At 51.9% G+C, this 17,500-nt stretch overlaps 1 protein-coding gene across 1 annotated transcript in view; it reads right to left on the bottom strand.

The window, feature by feature from the left end:
• Positions 1 to 17,500, bottom strand: part of LOC310650484 (SCO-spondin-like) — a gene marked incomplete at its 5' end in the record, with an annotated part of 163,300 nt that overhangs the window by 60,676 nt on the left and 85,124 nt on the right. The window contains 11 exons of the mRNA XM_083380033.1: positions 1,386 to 1,556; positions 2,666 to 2,866; positions 4,031 to 4,077; positions 4,195 to 4,364; positions 5,774 to 5,853; positions 7,204 to 7,374; positions 10,532 to 10,702; positions 13,100 to 13,152; positions 13,253 to 13,347; positions 14,519 to 14,670; positions 17,319 to 17,453. Of these exons, the coding sequence (XP_083236159.1) occupies positions 1,386 to 1,556; positions 2,666 to 2,866; positions 4,031 to 4,077; positions 4,195 to 4,364; positions 5,774 to 5,853; positions 7,204 to 7,374; positions 10,532 to 10,702; positions 13,100 to 13,152; positions 13,253 to 13,347; positions 14,519 to 14,670; positions 17,319 to 17,453 (1,446 nt within the window). The remainder of the gene's footprint in view (positions 1 to 1,385; positions 1,557 to 2,665; positions 2,867 to 4,030; positions 4,078 to 4,194; positions 4,365 to 5,773; positions 5,854 to 7,203; positions 7,375 to 10,531; positions 10,703 to 13,099; positions 13,153 to 13,252; positions 13,348 to 14,518; positions 14,671 to 17,318; positions 17,454 to 17,500) is intronic.

The raw sequence follows: 17,500 nt of genomic DNA, 5'->3' as shown, positions 1-17,500 counted from the left end.
CGGAGGGCAGGCGTGCCCCCGTGCGCAGTGCCAATTGTGCAAGGAGCGAGCATGCGTGCCCATGTGCGTACTGCCACTTGCTCGAGTGGCAGGCTGGTGTGCCCACTGCTCGCACGAATGGAGTGCATGCAGGGGTGCCCGTCCGCTCTTCGCACCAGTGGCCCGGTTTCAAATGCTTCACTGATGGGCTGTGGCTCAGTGGGGTGGTGGTGGTGGTTGCGGACCTCTGGTTTCCATTCTCTACATTGTGAAATGTCCGCATTTTTCCCAAACTTCCTCGGGCAAAGGATACAATCTCAAAAGGAGATTGGACCACCACTCTGAGGTAGCCCTGCTTCTACAGCTTGTCCTCGACTTACAACGGCTCGCTCAGTGACCGAAGTTACAATGGCACGGGAAAAAGTGACTCCTGACCGTTTTTCACAGGTACGACCATTGCAGCCTCCCCGCGGCCAGGTGAACGAAAATTCAGACGCTCGGCCACCGACGCGTACTTAGGACCGTCGCCATGTCCCGGGGATCCCTTTCGGCGACCTTCTGAATGAGCAAAGTCAATTGGGGGGCGGGGCGGGCGGAAAGCCTGATCCACTTAACAACTGTGTTACTCATTTAACCGCAAGTGGCGGCGATTCACTTAACAACGGTGGCCGGAAAGGTAAAAAAAAAAGAGGTGGGGGGCGCAAAACTCCCTTTTACGAATGTCTCACTGAACAATGGAAATTGGAGAGGGGGGGCTCAAGTTGCAGTCCTACGGGCCGCTCGCTTGCCGTATTCCTGTTTCCACGGCAGCCAGGTGCAAGCGCGCTACGTTTCTCTCCGAAAACCTCCACGCTGTTCGGTCCCAGCCTACGTTGAGTCCTCCTGAGTCAATGTCCAAGGCAAACAAACACACTCCACAGACGCGTGGATCCTCAACACAAACGGTTGCCTTTGGCAACCGGCACCTCCCTCACTTTCCCTTTTATAATTCAGCCCAGGCCTGGCTTCCTAACGCCTTCTCCTTTGACTTTGGAGCCGCCCCGTTGCATTCCTCTGTCCCGCTCTCTTTTCTTGTCGGCGCTTTTGTGCATCTGGGATAATCTCCCGGCTGTGCTTCGTCGCTGTCCAACTCAGCCGTGTCTCAGCCTGAGCGCGAGTAGAGGGACCGTTCTCCTCATCCGACTGTAGGTCTTGGGAGCTCCTCAGAGCCTTCCTCTGAGTCTAATGTCACAACAGGCCCTTCCTCCTCCTCCTCCTCCTCCTCCTCTGATTCCTCAGACTCAGGTGCCAGATCCCGCTGGCCGGAGAGGAATCACCACAAACACAGCACGGCAGTCTGGGACGCAGGCAGCCCTGCCTGTCTCTCTCCTCTCCCTCCCACCGCCCTCCCGGATGCGCCTCCTCACCATCACAAGCGGTGACTCCATCATGGCACTGACGGCTTTGCTGAGCTTCGCCGGGACACGCCGTACCCCCAAACCGAGCGGGGGGATTATTGCACTCCCGGCTTCTTGCCGACACACCGCGGCAGGCGTCGCAGGGAGTCCAGGCGCTCCACGAGGACCAGCTGCCGTCGACTGCAGAGGGCAAAACGCCGATAAAGGCACAGAGGCTGGAGCTCCGCCCCCCCACCCTTCAATATGTCTAGATCATCCTCATTTAGCGACCGTTCACCCTTACGACCTAAGACGCTTGGCGAGCGGTGAAGGCGTCTGCAACCTCAGCAGGTCTGTCGAGCAACAGCAAGCTAAACCCCGGGTCGTAAGGGTACTTTGTGACTGCTCTGCTTAGCGGCGGCTTCGCTTAACGAGCAAGTTGACAATCCACCGTGGTTGCTAAATGAGGACTACGTACAGTGAAACCTTTTCAACGTTTCTATCTAGAGGGGCCTCAACAGATATGGAACTTGAGTTGTGTGCGGTAAAGTTTCAGTTTAGGTCAAGGCGCCGGGTTAGAAGCTGAGTTCTAGTCCCGCCTTAGCCATGAAAGCCAGCTGGCTGACTTTGGGCCAATCACCAGGAGATGGCGAGTTCTAGTCCCGCGTTAAGGCACGAAAGCCGTTTGGGTGACTTTGGGCCAATCACCAAGTGACGGTGAGTTCTAGTCCCGCCTTAAGGCATGAAAGCCAGCTGGCTGACTTTGGGCCAATCACCAGGAGACGGTGAGTTCTAGTCCCGCCTTAGGCATGAAAACAGGCTGGGTGGCTTCGGACTAGTCTCCCCCCCCCTCTCAAGTCCAACCCGCCTTGCAGGGTCATTGTTACGGGGAATTAGGAAGAGGAAGGAATATTAGATATGTTCACCCCCTTGAGTTACCTATTAAAAGTTATAATAAGGGTGGGATATAAATAAATAAATAAATAAATATCTATATCTATATCTATATCTATATCTATATCTATATCTATATCTATATCTATATCTATATCTATATCTATATCTATACCTATATCTATCTATCTATCTATCTATCTATCTATCTATCTATCTATCTATCTATCTATCTATCTATCTATCTATCCATGCATAAGACCAGAAGTTTACAGGGGTCCCTAATACCCCAAACATCACAGATTTGGCTCTCTTTTTTTTTTGCAAAGCAACCCCCCTGGTGGGAAGGGGGGGGTGTCTCCGACCTCAGGGAGCTGAGTTCGAAACCACCCCCTCCTCCATGGCAAGACACTCACCTGGGCAAAAGCTGGCGACGGGACACTCTCTTCTCTGCAGCTGGACCCCACTGTCTCCGTGATACTCCTGCGCTCCCTCGCACTCGCGGCCCCCGTGCTGGGCCTTCGGACAACTGCAGGTCCGGTAACGGGTCACCCACTCGCTGCCACAAGTCCGGGAACAGGGGCTCCAGGCAGCCCAGTCGCACCAGTTCCCCGGCACTGGAGGAGCATCAAAGGAGCTCTGCGTTCTTCATCTGACTTTCCCCAGAATTGAGGACACGTCTCCAGGCCTCGAACTAGCTTCCCTCCTCCCCCCCCACCACAAAAATATATATCCACAACTGGGGGTTCTTGGCCTCTTCGGAAGAGGTCAGTAAGTGAGGAGTGACGTGTGTGCTGGAGGAGGGGCGAGACTAAGTCTTATACCCCCTCCAGCGCTGTTTCTCTGAATGCTGGGACAAAAAACGTCCTCCCAGCTATGTTCCGCTCCGTCCTCCCGGCTATGTTCCGCTCTGTCCTCCCGGCTATGTTCTGCTCCGTCCTCCCGGCTATGTTCTGCTCTGTCCTCCCGGCTATGTTCCGCTCTGTCCTCCCGGCTATGTTCCGCTCTGTCCTCCCGGCTATGTTCCGCTCTGTCCTCCCGGCTATGTTCCGCTCTGTCCTCCCGGCTATGTTCCGCTCTGTCCTCCCGGCTATGTTCCGCTCTGTCCTCCCGGCTATGTTCCGTTCCGTCCTCCCGGCTATCTTCCGCTCTGTCCTCCCAGCTATGTTCCGCTCTGTCCTCCCGGCTATCTTCCGCTCTGTCCTCTTAGCTATCTTCCGTTCCGTCCTCCCGGCTATGTTCCGCTCCATCCTCCCGGCTGTGTTCCGCTCTGTCCTCCCGGCTATGTTCCATTCCGTCCTCCCGGCTATGTTCCGCTCTGTCCTCCCAGCTATGTTCCCCTCCGTCCTCCCAGCTATGTTCCGCCTTGTCCTCCCGGCTATGTTCCGCTCCATCCTCTCAGCTATCTTCCGTTCCATCCTCCCGGCTATGTTCCCCTCTGTCCTCCCGGCTATGTTCCCCTCTGTCCTCCCAGCTATGTTCCGCTTGGTCCTCCCGGCTATGTTCTGCTCCTTCCTCCCGGCTATGTTCCACTCCGTCCTCCCAGCTATGTTCCCCTCTGTCCTCCTGGCTATGTTCCGTTCCGTCCTCCCGGCTATGTTCCGCTCTGTCCTCCCGGCTATGTTCCGCTCTGTCCTCCCGGCTATGTTCCATTCCATCCTCCCGGCTGTGTTCCGCTCCGTCCTCCCGGCTATATTCTGCTCCGTCCTCCCGGCTATGTTCTGCTCCCTCCAGCCCGGTACCTGGTACCTCCCCCTCCCAGCCAACTTTGGGGTACTCACCTGGGCATGCCTGATTGGTGCAGACCATCTTCCCGTTGGAGCAGGTACTGGGGGAGGGAGGAAAGGGGAACAGATGAGACGCCCTGTTGGAATCGGAATGGACGCCCGCTAGAGCTACGGTACGTCCTCCAGCTCGAGCGTACGCCTCCTCCTGGCTGGCTTACCAGTTGTTGCAGCCGTCGGCCTGGGCCACGGCTTCTCCCGGCGGGTGCCGCCGTCCGGAGCGCAGGTCTAGACAGGTGCAATTGGGCTTTTCCACGCAGGCCGAGCCGTTCCCGTGCAAGACTTTTCCCCCCGCGCAGTAGCAGCCTGGTTCGCATGCCCACACGCAGTGCTGGTTGACCGGGAGAGAGAAGTGGGAGGGAGGGAGTTTTAGGGCGTGGGAACGAGAATGACCCAGAGACCGAACACCACACGCCCCGAAGCCTGTCGCGTCTCAAGTGGGGCGCGGGAAGAATTGATAAAAGTTATAACTGGGTTAGAAATATCCCGTACGCTCGTATCCTGGTCTCTCCCTCAACACAGGAAGCAGTAAAAGAGGAGGAGGAGGAGGAAGAAGTTAGAAATATTGTGTAGATTGGGGATTATTATTATTATTATTATTATTATTATTATTATTATTATTATTATTATTATTATTATTATTATTATTATTATTATTATTATTATTCTTTTATTCATAAAACACGAAACTCAGTCAACTGAAGACTCAAATTGACTGGCACTAATGGTTGACACGGGTTGCTCCCAGCATCCTAGGTATCAACCAGGTATCTCTGATGATGATGATGATGATGATGATGATGATGATGATGATTAAGCTTGTATTCATAAAACACGAAACTCAGTCAACTGAAGACTCAAATTGATTGGCACTAATGGTTGACACGGGTTGCTGCCAGCATCCTAGGTCTCAACCAGGTATCTCGGCTCATTATCATTATCATTATCATTATCATTATTATTATCATTATCATTATCATTATCATTATCATTATCATTATCATTATCATTATCATTATTATTAAGCTTGTATTCATAAAACACGAAACTCAGTCAACTGAAGACTCAAATTGACTGGCACTAATGGTTGACACGGGTTGCTGCCAGCATCCTAGGTATCAACCAGGTATCTCAGATTATTATTATTATTATTATTATTATTATTATTATTATTATTATTATTATTATTATTATTATTATTATTATTCTTAAGCTTGTATTCATAAAACTCGAAACTCAGTCAACTGAAGACTCAAATTGATTGGCACTAATGTTTGACACGGGTTGCTGCCAGCATCCTAGGTATCAACCAGGTATCTCGGATTATTATTATTATTATTATTATTATTATTATTATTATTATTATTATTATTATTATTATTATTAAAATGCGGATTATCGATTAAGCCACCACGCTGCTTTTTAAACATTTAAACATAAAACCAGAAAAATCAATAAAAGTTTTCTTTAAAAAAAAAAAAAAAAAAGAGAGAGAGAGAGAGAGAGAGAGAGAGAGAGAGAGAGAGAGAGAGAGAGAAAGAGAGAGAAGATTGGCAGAATAACTCAAGGGGCTAGACCATTTTTTTTGTGGGGGGTGGGTGTGTGTTCTTCCAACTTCTTTATCAGCCGTCATACATTCATTAGGCTGGGCCTCAGACACCTCCCCCCCCACTTTTGGGTCTGGCCAAAGAAGCGGTGGGCGGGGGTCTTCGGTGGGAGGGGGGGAAGAGAGAGACGTACCGCGATGTCGTCACAGGTGCGAGGACAGGGGGGGCCACAGCTGCTGTAGACGGAGCCTTCCAAAATGGAGCAGTCCTGGGCTGGGGGGGGGCGGAGGGATAAGAAAAGAAAACTATGACAAAGGACACCCCCCCCGGGAACTTTTTTACTCCACCCCACCCACACAAACGGTCAGGAGGAAATCCTGTTGCATCGCAGAGATCGGCAGACGAGGAGAAACAGTCGGCAGGAAGAGGGGGTCCCTGTTTCTCCCCCCCCCGGAGCCCCCAGAAGTGTCCTCCCCCTTGCTTGGCAGGTAGTCCTCGACTTACGACCATTCGTTTAGCAACCGAAATGACAGCAGCACGGAAAACAACGTACCGACGACCCTTTTTCCCCGCAGCATTCCCCCCCCCCTCCCGGCCACGCGGATCCAAATTCGGACGCTTGACAACTGACTCGTATTTACGACGGCCGCAGCGTCCCAGGGTTACGTGATTCAAATTCAGACGCTTGGCGATGGACTCGTATTTACGATGGTCACAGCGTCCCAGGGTTACGTGATTCAAATTCAGACACTTGGCGATGGACTCGTATTTACGACGGTCGCAGCGTCCCAGGGTTACGTGATTCAAATTCAGATGCTTGGCGATGGACTTGTATTTATGACGATCGCAGCGTCCCAGGGTTACGTGATTCAAATTCAGATGCTTGGCGATGGACTCATATTTATGACGATCGCAGCGTCCCAGGGTTACGTGATTCAAATTCAGATGCTTGGCGATGGACTCATATTTATGACGATCGCAGCGTTCCAGGGTTACGTGATTCAAATTCAGATGCTTGGTGATGGACTCGTATTTACGACGGTCGCAGTGTCCCAGGGTTACGTGATTCAAATTCAGATGCTTGGTGATGGACTCGTATTTACGACGGTCGCAGCGTCCCAGGGTTACGTGATTCAAATTCAGACGCTTGGTGATGGACTCGTATTTACGACGGTCGCAGCGTCCCAGGGTTACGTGATTCAAATTCAGACGCTTGGCGATGGACTCGTATTTACGATGGTCGCAGCGTCCCAGAGTCACGGGATCAAAATTCGGACGCTCGGCAACTGACTCGTATTTATGACGGTCGACGATCCCCTGGGGTCACGGGATCAAAATTCAGACCCTCGGCAACCACCCAGGATGCCGCGACCGTCGCAAAGGCGAGTCTGCGGCCAAGCGTCCGAAGTTGGATCAGGTGACCCCCCGGCAGGAGGCAGGGTTGAAAAACGGTCCTAAGCGGTGGTGAGCGGGTGGTGGTGATGGTGGGGAAAAAAAACCGGTCCTAAGTCCCTTTTTTTCGCTTCCTCGGTAAGGTCGAACGATCGCTCAGTGAATCGTCGTAAGTCGAGGACCGTGGATATGCACAACAGCGGCTGTTCGCAAGACCTCCTCCCGACTCACCTGGGCAGGGGCTCAGGTTGCAGGCCTCCACCCGAGTGGGCGGTCCCTCGCAGTAGTCTCCTCCCCCCAGGGGGGCAGGGCTGTCGCAGGCGCGGCTCCGGCTCCGGATGCCCCCTCCGCAGCTGACGGTGCAGGGGGTCCACGGGTTCCAGGACCCCCACCCGCCACTCCCTGTGCAGACAACGGCTTCGGTCACGGAACAGAGCCACGGAATGGCAGAGTTGGAAGGGACCTCGGAGGTCATCTAGTCCAGCCCCCTGATCAAAACTCCCCAACCACACATTGGCACGATACGCCGAGCCTGCCGAGCGGTCGCGCACGGGACGGGCTCTCTGTAGGCAGAGCGATTGCCCCGGGGCATTTCCCCCCCCCCGAACGGGTTGACGGAGGGGAACCCCGGGATCCCTTGGGTTCATCATTGGGCCGTGCGAAGGGAACGCCGGTCCGTGGGCAACGGGGAATTGGAGGAAGGCTGGGAGGAACCTCGGAGGTCATCCAGTCCGACCACCTGCTAGAGCAGGAGACCTTTTACAGAGGCACGGAATGGCAGAGTGGGAAGGGACCTCGGAGGTCGTCTAGTCCAGCCCCCTGCTCAAGAGGGAGACCCTTACAGAATGACAGAGTTGGAAGGGACCTTGGAGGTCATCTAGTCCAACCCCCAGCTCGAGCAGGAGGCCCTTCCCAAATGATAGAATACCAGAGTAGGAAGGGACCTTTGGAGGTCATCTAGTCCAACCCCCAGCTCGAGCAGGAGGCCCTTCCCAAATGATAGAATACCAGAGTTGGAAGGGACCTTGGAGGTCATCTAGTCCAACCCCCAGCTCGAGCAGGAGGCCCTTACCAAATGATAGAATACCAGAGTAGGAAGGGACCTTTGGAGGTCATCTAGTCCAACCCCCTGCTCCAACAGGAGGCCCTTACAGAATACCAGAATAGGAAGGGACCTTGGAGGTCATCTAGTCCAACCCCCTGCTCCAACAGGAGGCCCTTACTAAATGATAGAATACCAGAGTAGGAAGGGACCTTAGGGGTCATCTAGTCCAACCCACTGCTCAAGCAGGAGACCCTTACAGAATCACGGAAGGGCAGAGTTGGAGAGGACCTTGGAGGTCATCTAGTCCAACCCCCCCTGCTCTAACGGGAGGGCCTTCCCAAATGATAGAACGACAGAGTTGGAAGGGACCCCCCTGGAGATCATCTAGTCTCCAACCCCCCAGCTGGAGCAGGAGGCCCTTACCAAATGGCAGAAGGACAGAGTTGGAAGGGACCTGGGAGGTCATCTAGTCCAACCCGCTGCTCAAGCAGGAGACCCTTACAGAATCACGGAAGGGCAGAGTTGAAGAGGAACTTGGAGGTCATCTAGTCCAACCCCCCTGCTCCAACGGGAGGGCCTTCCCAAATGACAGAACGACAGAGTTGGGAGGGACCCCCCCCCGGAGATCGTCTAGTCTCCAACCTCCCCAGCTGGAGCAGGAGGCCCTTACCAAACGGCAGCACAGAGTTGGAAGGGACCTGGGAGGTCATCTAGTCCAATCCGCTGCTCAAGCAGGAGACCCTTACAGAATCACGGAAGGGCAGAGTTGGAGGGGACCTTGTAGGTCATCTAGTCCAACCCCCCTGCTCCAACGGGAGGCCCTTCCCAAATGGCAGAACGACAGAGTTGGAAGGGACCCCCGGAGATCATCTAGTCTCCAACCCCCCCAGCTGGAGCAGCAGGCCCTTACCAAATGATAGAATACCAGAGTAGGAAGGGACCTTGGAGGTCATCTAGTCCAACCCCCTGCTCAAGCAGGAGATCCTTCCAGAATACCAGAGTAGGAAGGGACCTTGGAGGTCATCTAGTCCAACCCCCCTGCTCTAATGGGAGGGCCTTCCCAAATGACAGAACGACAGAGTTGGAAGGGACCCCCCGCCCCGGAGATCATCTAGTCTCCAACCCCCCCACACCTGGAGCAGGAGGCCCTTACCAAACGGAAGAAGGACAGAGTTGGAAGGGACCTGGGAGGTCATCTAGTCCAACCCGCTGCTCAAGCAGGAGACCCTTACAGAATCACGGAAGGGCAGAGTTGGAGAGGACCTTGGAGGTCATCTAGTCCAACCCCCCCTGCTCTAACGGGAGGGCCTTCCCAAATGATAGAACGACAGAGTTGGAAGGGACCCCCCTGGAGATCATCTAGTCTCCAACCCCCCAGCTGGAGCAGGAGGCCCTTACCAAATGGCAGAAGGACAGAGTTGGAAGGGACCTGGGAGGTCATCTAGTCCAACCCGCTGCTCAAGCAGGAGACCCTTACAGAATCACGGAAGGGCAGAGTTGAAGAGGAACTTGGAGGTCATCTAGTCCAACCCCCCTGCTCCAACGGGAGGGCCTTCCCAAATGACAGAACGACAGAGTTGGGAGGGACCCCCCCCCGGAGATCGTCTAGTCTCCAACCTCCCCAGCTGGAGCAGGAGGCCCTTACCAAACGGCAGCACAGAGTTGGAAGGGACCTGGGAGGTCATCTAGTCCAATCCGCTGCTCAAGCAGGAGACCCTTACAGAATCACGGAAGGGCAGAGTTGGAGGGGACCTTGTAGGTCATCTAGTCCAACCCCCCTGCTCCAACGGGAGGCCCTTCCCAAATGGCAGAACGACAGAGTTGGAAGGGACCCCCGGAGATCATCTAGTCTCCAACCCCCCCAGCTGGAGCAGCAGGCCCTTACCAAATGATAGAATACCAGAGTAGGAAGGGACCTTGGAGGTCATCTAGTCCAACCCCCTGCTCAAGCAGGAGATCCTTCCAGAATACCAGAGTAGGAAGGGACCTTGGAGGTCATCTAGTCCAAACCCCCTGCTCTAATGGGAGGGCCTTCCCAAATGACAGAACGACAGAGTTGGAAGGGACCCCCCGCCCCGGAGATCATCTAGTCTCCAACCCCCCCACACCTGGAGCAGGAGGCCCTTACCAAACGGAAGAAGGACAGAGTTGGAAGGGACCTGGGAGGTCATCTAGTCCAACCCGCTGCTCAAGCAGGGGACCCTTAGAGAATCACGGTATGGCAGAGTTGGAAGAGACCTCGGAGGTCGCCTCGTATTTTGGCCTTTTAAGACGACCGGCTCATTTTCAAAAAATAAATAAAAATAAATATAAATATAAAAATAAAAATAAAAATAATAATAAATAAAAATAATAAAAATAAAAATAAAAATAAAAATAAAAATAAAAATAAAAATAAAAATAAAAATAAAAATAAAAATAAAAATAAAAATAAATAAAAATAAAAATAAAAACCATCGGCGCTGAAAGTGAAGCGGGGCGGGGTGTGGGGGGGCCCAGAGCGGCGGCACTTACGGGTGCAAGGCTGGATCTGGCAGGTCTTGTCCTCACGTTCGGGACCCAGGCAGGGGAGCCCCACGCCGGACGGGGCAGGATCGGTGCAGAAGTGGTACCGGTTCTGCAGCCCCAGCCCGCAGGGTGCGGAGCACTGGCTCCACGGCGTCCATTCAGACCACTGACCATTCACTGGCGGAGGAGAAGACAAAGGAGACCGGTTAGGAGACGCTGGGAAGCCGGCTCGGAAGGTTAGTGATCCGATCCGAGAGGAAACGACAGAGCCGGAAGGGAGCGCGGAGGTCATCTAGCCCAACCCTCGGCTCCAGCAGGAGACCCTGACCCAATCAAAGAACGACGGAGTAGCAAGGGACCTTGGAGGTCATCCAGTCCAACCCTCCTGCTCGAGTAGGAGACCCTTACAGAATACCAGAGCAGGATGGGACCTTGGAGGTCATCTAGCCCAACCCCCTGCTCTAGCACGAGACCCTTACAGAATACCAGAGTAGGATGGGACCTTGGAGGTCATCTAGCCCAACCCCCTGCTCTAGCAGGAGGCCCTTACAGAATACCAGAGCGGGAAGGGACCTTGGAGGTCATCTAGTGCAACCCCCTGCTCTAGCAGGAGGCCCTTACAGAATACCAGAGCGGGAAGGGACCTTGGAGGTCATCTAGTCCAACCCCTTGCTCTAGCAGGAGACCCTTACAGAATACCAGAGTAGGAAGGGACCTTGGAGGTCATCCAGTCCAACCCCCTGCTGTAGCAGGAGGCCCTTACAGAATACCAGAGTAGGATGGGACCTTGGAGGTCATCTAGCCCAACCCCCTGCTCTAGCAGGAGGCCCTTACAGAATACCAGAGCGGGAAGGGACCTTGGAGGTCATCTAGTGCAACCCCCTGCTCTAGCAGGAGGCCCTTACAGAATACCAGAGCGGGAAGGGACCTTGGAGGTCATCTAGTCCAACCCCTTGCTCTAGCAGGAGACCCTTACAGAATACCAGAGTAGGAAGGGACCTTGGAGGTCATCCAGTCCAACCCCCTGCTGTAGCAGGAGGCCCTTACAGAATACCAGAGTAGGAAGGGACCTTGGAGGTCATCCAGTCCAACCCCTTGCTCTAGCAGGAGACCCTTACAGAATACCGGAGTAGGAAGGGACCTTGGAGGTCATCTAGTCCAACCCCCTGCTGTAGCAGGAGGCCCTTACAGAATCACGGAATAGCAGAGCTGGAGGGGACCTTGGAGGTCATCCAGTCCAACCCCCTGCTCTAGCAGGAGACCCTTTCAGAATACCAGAGTGGGAAGGGACCTTCTTGGTCATCTAGTCCAACCCCCTGCTCTAGCAGGACACCCTTACAGAATACCAGAGTAGGAAGGGACCTTGGAGGTCATCCAGTCCAACCCCCTGCTCTAGCAGGAGACCCTTACAGAATACCAGAGCAGGAAGGGACCTTGGAGGTCATCTAGTCCAGCCCGCTGCTCGAGCAGGAGACCCTTACAGAATACCAGAGCAGGAAGGGACCTTGGAGGTCATCTAGTCCAACCCCTTGATGTAGCAGGAGGCCCTTACAGAATACCAGAGTGGGAAGGGACCTTGGAGGTCATCCAGTCCAACCCCCTCCTCGAGCAGGAGACCCTTACAGAATACCAGAGTAGGAAGGGACCTTGGAGGTCATCCAGTCCAACCCCCTGCTCGAGCAGGAGACCCTTACATAATACCAGAGTAGGAAGGGACCTTGGAGGTCATCCAGTCCAACCCCCTGCTGTAGCAGGAGGCCCTTACAGAATACCAGAGCAGGAAGGGACCTTGGAGGTCATCTAGTCCAACCCCCTGCTGTAGCAGGAGGCCCTTACAGAATACCAGAGCAGGAAGGGACCTTGGAGGTCATCTAGTCCAACCCCCTGATGTAGCAGGAGGCCCTTACAGAATACCAGAGTGGGAAGGGACCTTGGAGGTCATCCAGTCCAACCCCCTCCTCGAGCAGGAGACCCTTACAGAATACCAGAGTAGGAAGGGACCTTGGAGGTCATCCAGTCCAACCCCCTGCTCGAGCAGGAGACCCTTACATAATACCAGAGTAGGAAGGGACCTTGGAGGTCATCTAGTCCAACCCCCTGCTGTAGCAGGAGACCCTTACAGAATACCAGAGTGGGAAGGGACCTTGGAGGTCATCTAGTCCAACCCCCTGCTGTAGCAGGAGGCCCTTACAGAATCACAGAATGGCAGAGTTGGAGGGGACCTCAGAGGTCATCCAGTCCAACCCCCTGCTCTAGCAGGAGACCCTTACAGAATACCAGAGTTGGAGGGGACCTCAGAGGTCATCCAGTCCAACCCCCTGCTCTAGCAGGAGACCCTTACAGAATACCAGAGTAGGAAGGGACCTTGGAGGTCATCTACTCCAACCCCACTGCTCAAGCCAGAAGAAATCCTCCCAACGTCCTCTGTATGTTTTTATCTCCGGTCAAAGCTGCTGCTTCTTTTTTTTTTAGGGCCTTTGTAACTTCGAACGGGCCCTAATCGGATCGTCGTAAGTCCAGGAGCGACTGGAAATCGGTCCGATCCCCGCCCGGCTTTCGTGTCTCCCCTCTTACCGTCTCCACAAGCTGCACGGCTGCAATTCCCCAGCTGCCCAGCGATGCAGGAACTGCGGAAAGGGAGGGTGTGAAAAAAAAAATAACCAAATTTAGCCCAGAGGGATGATGGGAGAGAGAAGGCTGGACCAATGGGAGAAGAAGTAGACTTACCAGTTTTGGCAACCCTCGGCCACCGCTTCGCCGGGAGCGTAGAGCTTGCCTTCTACGGCGCACGGACACTCCTCGGCCCCAACGCAAAGATTGTCCTGAAAGGGAAACGGTAAAGCTAAGTCCCACAATTCCGTTTGCACCGCGAATCCATGGGCAGAGCAAGTTTGGCCCCATTTGACGACTGTCCTTTACGCTGCCACTAAGCGAATCGCCGTGGGTGTTAGTAAGCGGGTTGGGAAGAGACCTGGGCTTCCTCCTTGACTTTGCGGGTCAGAAAGAGGATCCTTTGTCCCTGAGACGCTGCGACCGTCATAAATCTGAGGTACGAATTTGAATCCCGTGATTGTGGGGAGGCTGCAAAAGGTCGTAACTGGGAAACATGCTCCTCAGTCGGGATTTCCAGAGCTGTTGTAACTTGGAACTGTTACTAAATGAACTGTTGTAAGGGCCAATTCACCGCGGCCAACTCATCTTGCCCAACTTGCCGTGGCCAACTCCTCTTGGCCAACTCGCTGTGGCCAGCTCAACATGGCCAACTTATTGTGGCCAATTCATATTGGCCAACTCATATTGGCCAACTCATCATGGCCAACTTACTGTGGCCAATTCATCTTGGCCAACTTGCCATGGCCAACTCATGTTGGCCAACTCACTGTGACCAACTCATCTTGGCCAACTCATCTTGGCCAACTCGCTGTGGCCAACTCATCTAAGTCAACTCCCTGTGGCCAACTCATCTAGGCCAACTCACTGTGACTAACTCATCTTGGCCAACTCGCTGTGGCCAACTCATCTTGGCCAACTCGCTGTGGCCAACTCATCTTGGCCAACTCGCTGTGGCCAACTCATCTTGGCCAACTCGCTGTGACCAACTCATCTTGGCCAACTCGCTGTGACCAACTCATCTTGGCCAACTCGCTGTGGCCAACTCATCTTGGCCAACTCGCTGTGACCAACTCATCTTGGCCAACTCACTGCGGCCAAATCATCTAGGCCAATTCGTCATGGGCAACTCATCTCAGCCCACTCATCTCGGCCAACTCCCTGTGGCCAACTCATATTGGCCAACTCGCTGCAGCCAACACATCTAGACCAACTCACTGTGACCAACTCATCTTGCCCAACTTGCTGCAGCCAACACATCTAGACCAACTCACTGTGACCAACTCATCTTGCCCAACTCGCTGCAGCCAACTCATCTAGGCCAACTCATCAGGGCCAACTCGCTTGGCTGAGACGGGCAGCGGAAAGTCTTGGGGTATTTACCAGCAAGATGGTGCCATTGGGGCAGTAGCAGCCTGGCTGGCACGCCATCCGGTGTCTGACGTCATCTTCAGTGCTGAGCTCTGCGCAGGAAGCCGGCCCGTCAGTGCACTCTTGCCACACTTTCCCTGCCGGGCAGGTGCCTGGTACCTCACCTGGTTGGAAGGGATGAGAGACAAAACTATGGTTAACCTTTGAAGGAAACGTTTTGGAGGGAAGACTTTGACCCTGGACAGACCAGAGACAATGACTGTAGTGGTTTTGGTAGAAAATATTTGTATTTTATTGTATTGTATTGTACTGGATTGGATTGGAGTGTATTATTGTATTGTATTGTATTATTCTATTGGATTGGATTGGTAGAAAATATTTGTATTGTATTGTACTAGACTGTTGTATTGTATTGCATTGGATTGGATTGGATTGTAGTGTAGTATTGTATTATATTGTATGGTATTGTATTATTGTACTGTATTGTATTGTACTGTACTGCATTGCATTGCATTGCATTGCACTGTTGTATTATATTGTAGCATTCTTGTATTGTATTGGGTTGTTCTATTGTATTGTATTGTGTTGTGTTGTATTGAATTGTACTGTATTGTACTGTATTGTATTGTTGTATTCTATTCTATTGTTGTATTATGTTAATATATTGTATTGCATTGTATTGTATTGTATTGCATTATTGTATTGTATTCTATTCTATTGTATTGGACTAGAGTATTGTATTGTATTGTATTATTGTATTGTACTGTATTGGATTGGATTGGATTATTGTATTGTATTGTACTGTATTGTACTGTACTGCATTGCATTGCACTGTTGTATTATATTGTAGCATTCTTGTATTGTATTGTTCTATTGAATTGTATTGTGTTATATTGTATAGTATTGTTGTACTGTATTGGATTGTTGTATTCTATTGTACTGTTGTATTATGTTAATATATTGTATTTTATTGTATTATTGGATTGGATTGGATTATAGTATTGTATTGTATTATTGGATTGGATTGGATTGGATTGGATTATTGGATTGGACTGGATTGTACTGTATTGTACTGTATTGCATTGCATTGCACTGTTGTATTCTATTGTCTTGCATTCTTGTATTGCATTGTATTGTATTCTTGTACTGTATTACATTCTTGTATTGTATTGTTGTATTATGTTAATATATTGTATTATTGTATTGTATTATTGTATAGTATTGTATTGTATTATTGTACTGTACAGTACTGTATTGTACTGTACTGTACTGTATTGCATTGTATTGTTTTGCATTATTGTATTGCATTGTATTGCTGTATTGTATTGTGTTGGATTGGACTGTACTGCATTGGATTGGATTCTTGTACTGTATTGTATTCTTGTATTGTATTGTATTGTATTCTTGTACTGTATTACATTCTTGTATTGTATTGTTTTATTATGTTAATATATTGTATTATTGTATTGTATTGTATTGTATTATTGCATTGTATTGTATTGTATTGTATTGTATTATTGTACTGTACAGTACTGTACTGTACTGTATTGCATTGTATTGTTTTTCATTATTGTATTGCATTGTATTGCTGTATTGTATTGTGTTGGATTGGACTGTACTGTATTGGATTGGATTCTTGTACTGTATTGTATTATTGTATTGTATTGTATTGTATTGTGCTGTGTGGTATTTTATTTTATCGCATGGCATGGTATTGCATTTTGTATGGCATTGTACCGTATCTTGTCCTGCCTTCCTAACAGTGAGGACAATTAACCAGTGGAACAGCTTGCCACCAGACTTTGTGGATGCTTCATCACTGGAGGTTTTGAAGAAGAGAATGGACAGCCCCTTCTTTGAAACTGTATAGGATTTCCTGGATGAGCAGGGGGTTGGACTGGATGACCTCCAGGGTCCCTTCCAGCTCTGTCATTCTGTGATTCTGGAAGTATCTCTGGCTCGAGCAGGGGGCTGGACTCGATGACCTCCAAAGTCCCTTCCAGCTCCGTTATTCTACGATTCTGTAAAGATCTCCTGCTCGAGCAACGGGGTTGGACTGGATGACCTCTAAGGTCCCTTCCAAGTCTGTGGTTCTGTAATTCTGTCACCGTCTCCTAACTGAGCAGGGGGGGGTTGGACTGGATGACCTCCGAGGTCCCTTCCCGCTCTGTCATGCTGTGATTCTGTAAGGCTCTCCTGCTCGAACAGGGGGCTGGACTAGATGACCTCCGAGGTCCCTTCCCGCTCTGTCATTCTGTGATTCTGTAAGGATCTCCTGCTCGAGCAGGGGGGTTGGACTGGATGACCTCCGAGGTCCCTCCCCGCTCTGTCATTCCGTGACTCTGTAAGGATTTCCTGCTCGAGCAGGGGGCTGGACTAGATGACCTCCGAGGTCCCTCCCCGTTCTGTCATTCTATGATTTTGGAAGGATCTCCTGCTCGAGCAGGGGGGTTGGACAGGATGACCTCCGAGGTCCCTTCCCGCTCTGTCATTCTGTGATTCTGTAAGGATCTCCGGCTCGAGCAGGGGTTGGACTAGATGACCTCCCAGGTCCCTTCCCGCTCTGTCATTCCGTGACTCTGTAAGGATCTCCTGCTCGAGCAGGGGGCTGGACTAGATGACCTCCCAGGTCCCTTCCCGCTCTGTCATTCCGTGACTCTGGAAGGATCTCCGGCTCGAGCAGGGGTTGGACTAGATGACCTCCCAGGTCCCTTCCCGCTCTGTCATTCCGTGACTCTGGAAGGATTTCCTGCTTGAGCGGGAAGGGGCAGGGTTGGACTAGATGACCTCTGAGGTGGGGCAGCCAGCTCACCTGTGCAGGGCTGAAGGTTGCAGGTTGCAAAGTCGATCCGGGCCAGGATGGTGTTGCCGGCTCTGGTCCGGTTGCGATAGCCGCCTCCGCAGGGCACCGAGCAGGCCGACCAGGGTCCCCATTCCGCGCCGGACCCTGTGTGTTGTTTGTGGAAGAGGGAGGGGGGAGTATGTGTGTGTGTG

Source organism: Vipera ursinii, assembly GCF_947247035.1.
Source record: "Vipera ursinii genome assembly, contig: SUPER_Z_unloc_1, whole genome shotgun sequence".
Lineage (NCBI taxonomy): Eukaryota > Metazoa > Chordata > Lepidosauria > Squamata > Viperidae > Vipera > Vipera ursinii.
Note: the sequence above shows the minus strand (reverse complement) of the source record. Positions and strands in the feature narration are given on the sequence as shown.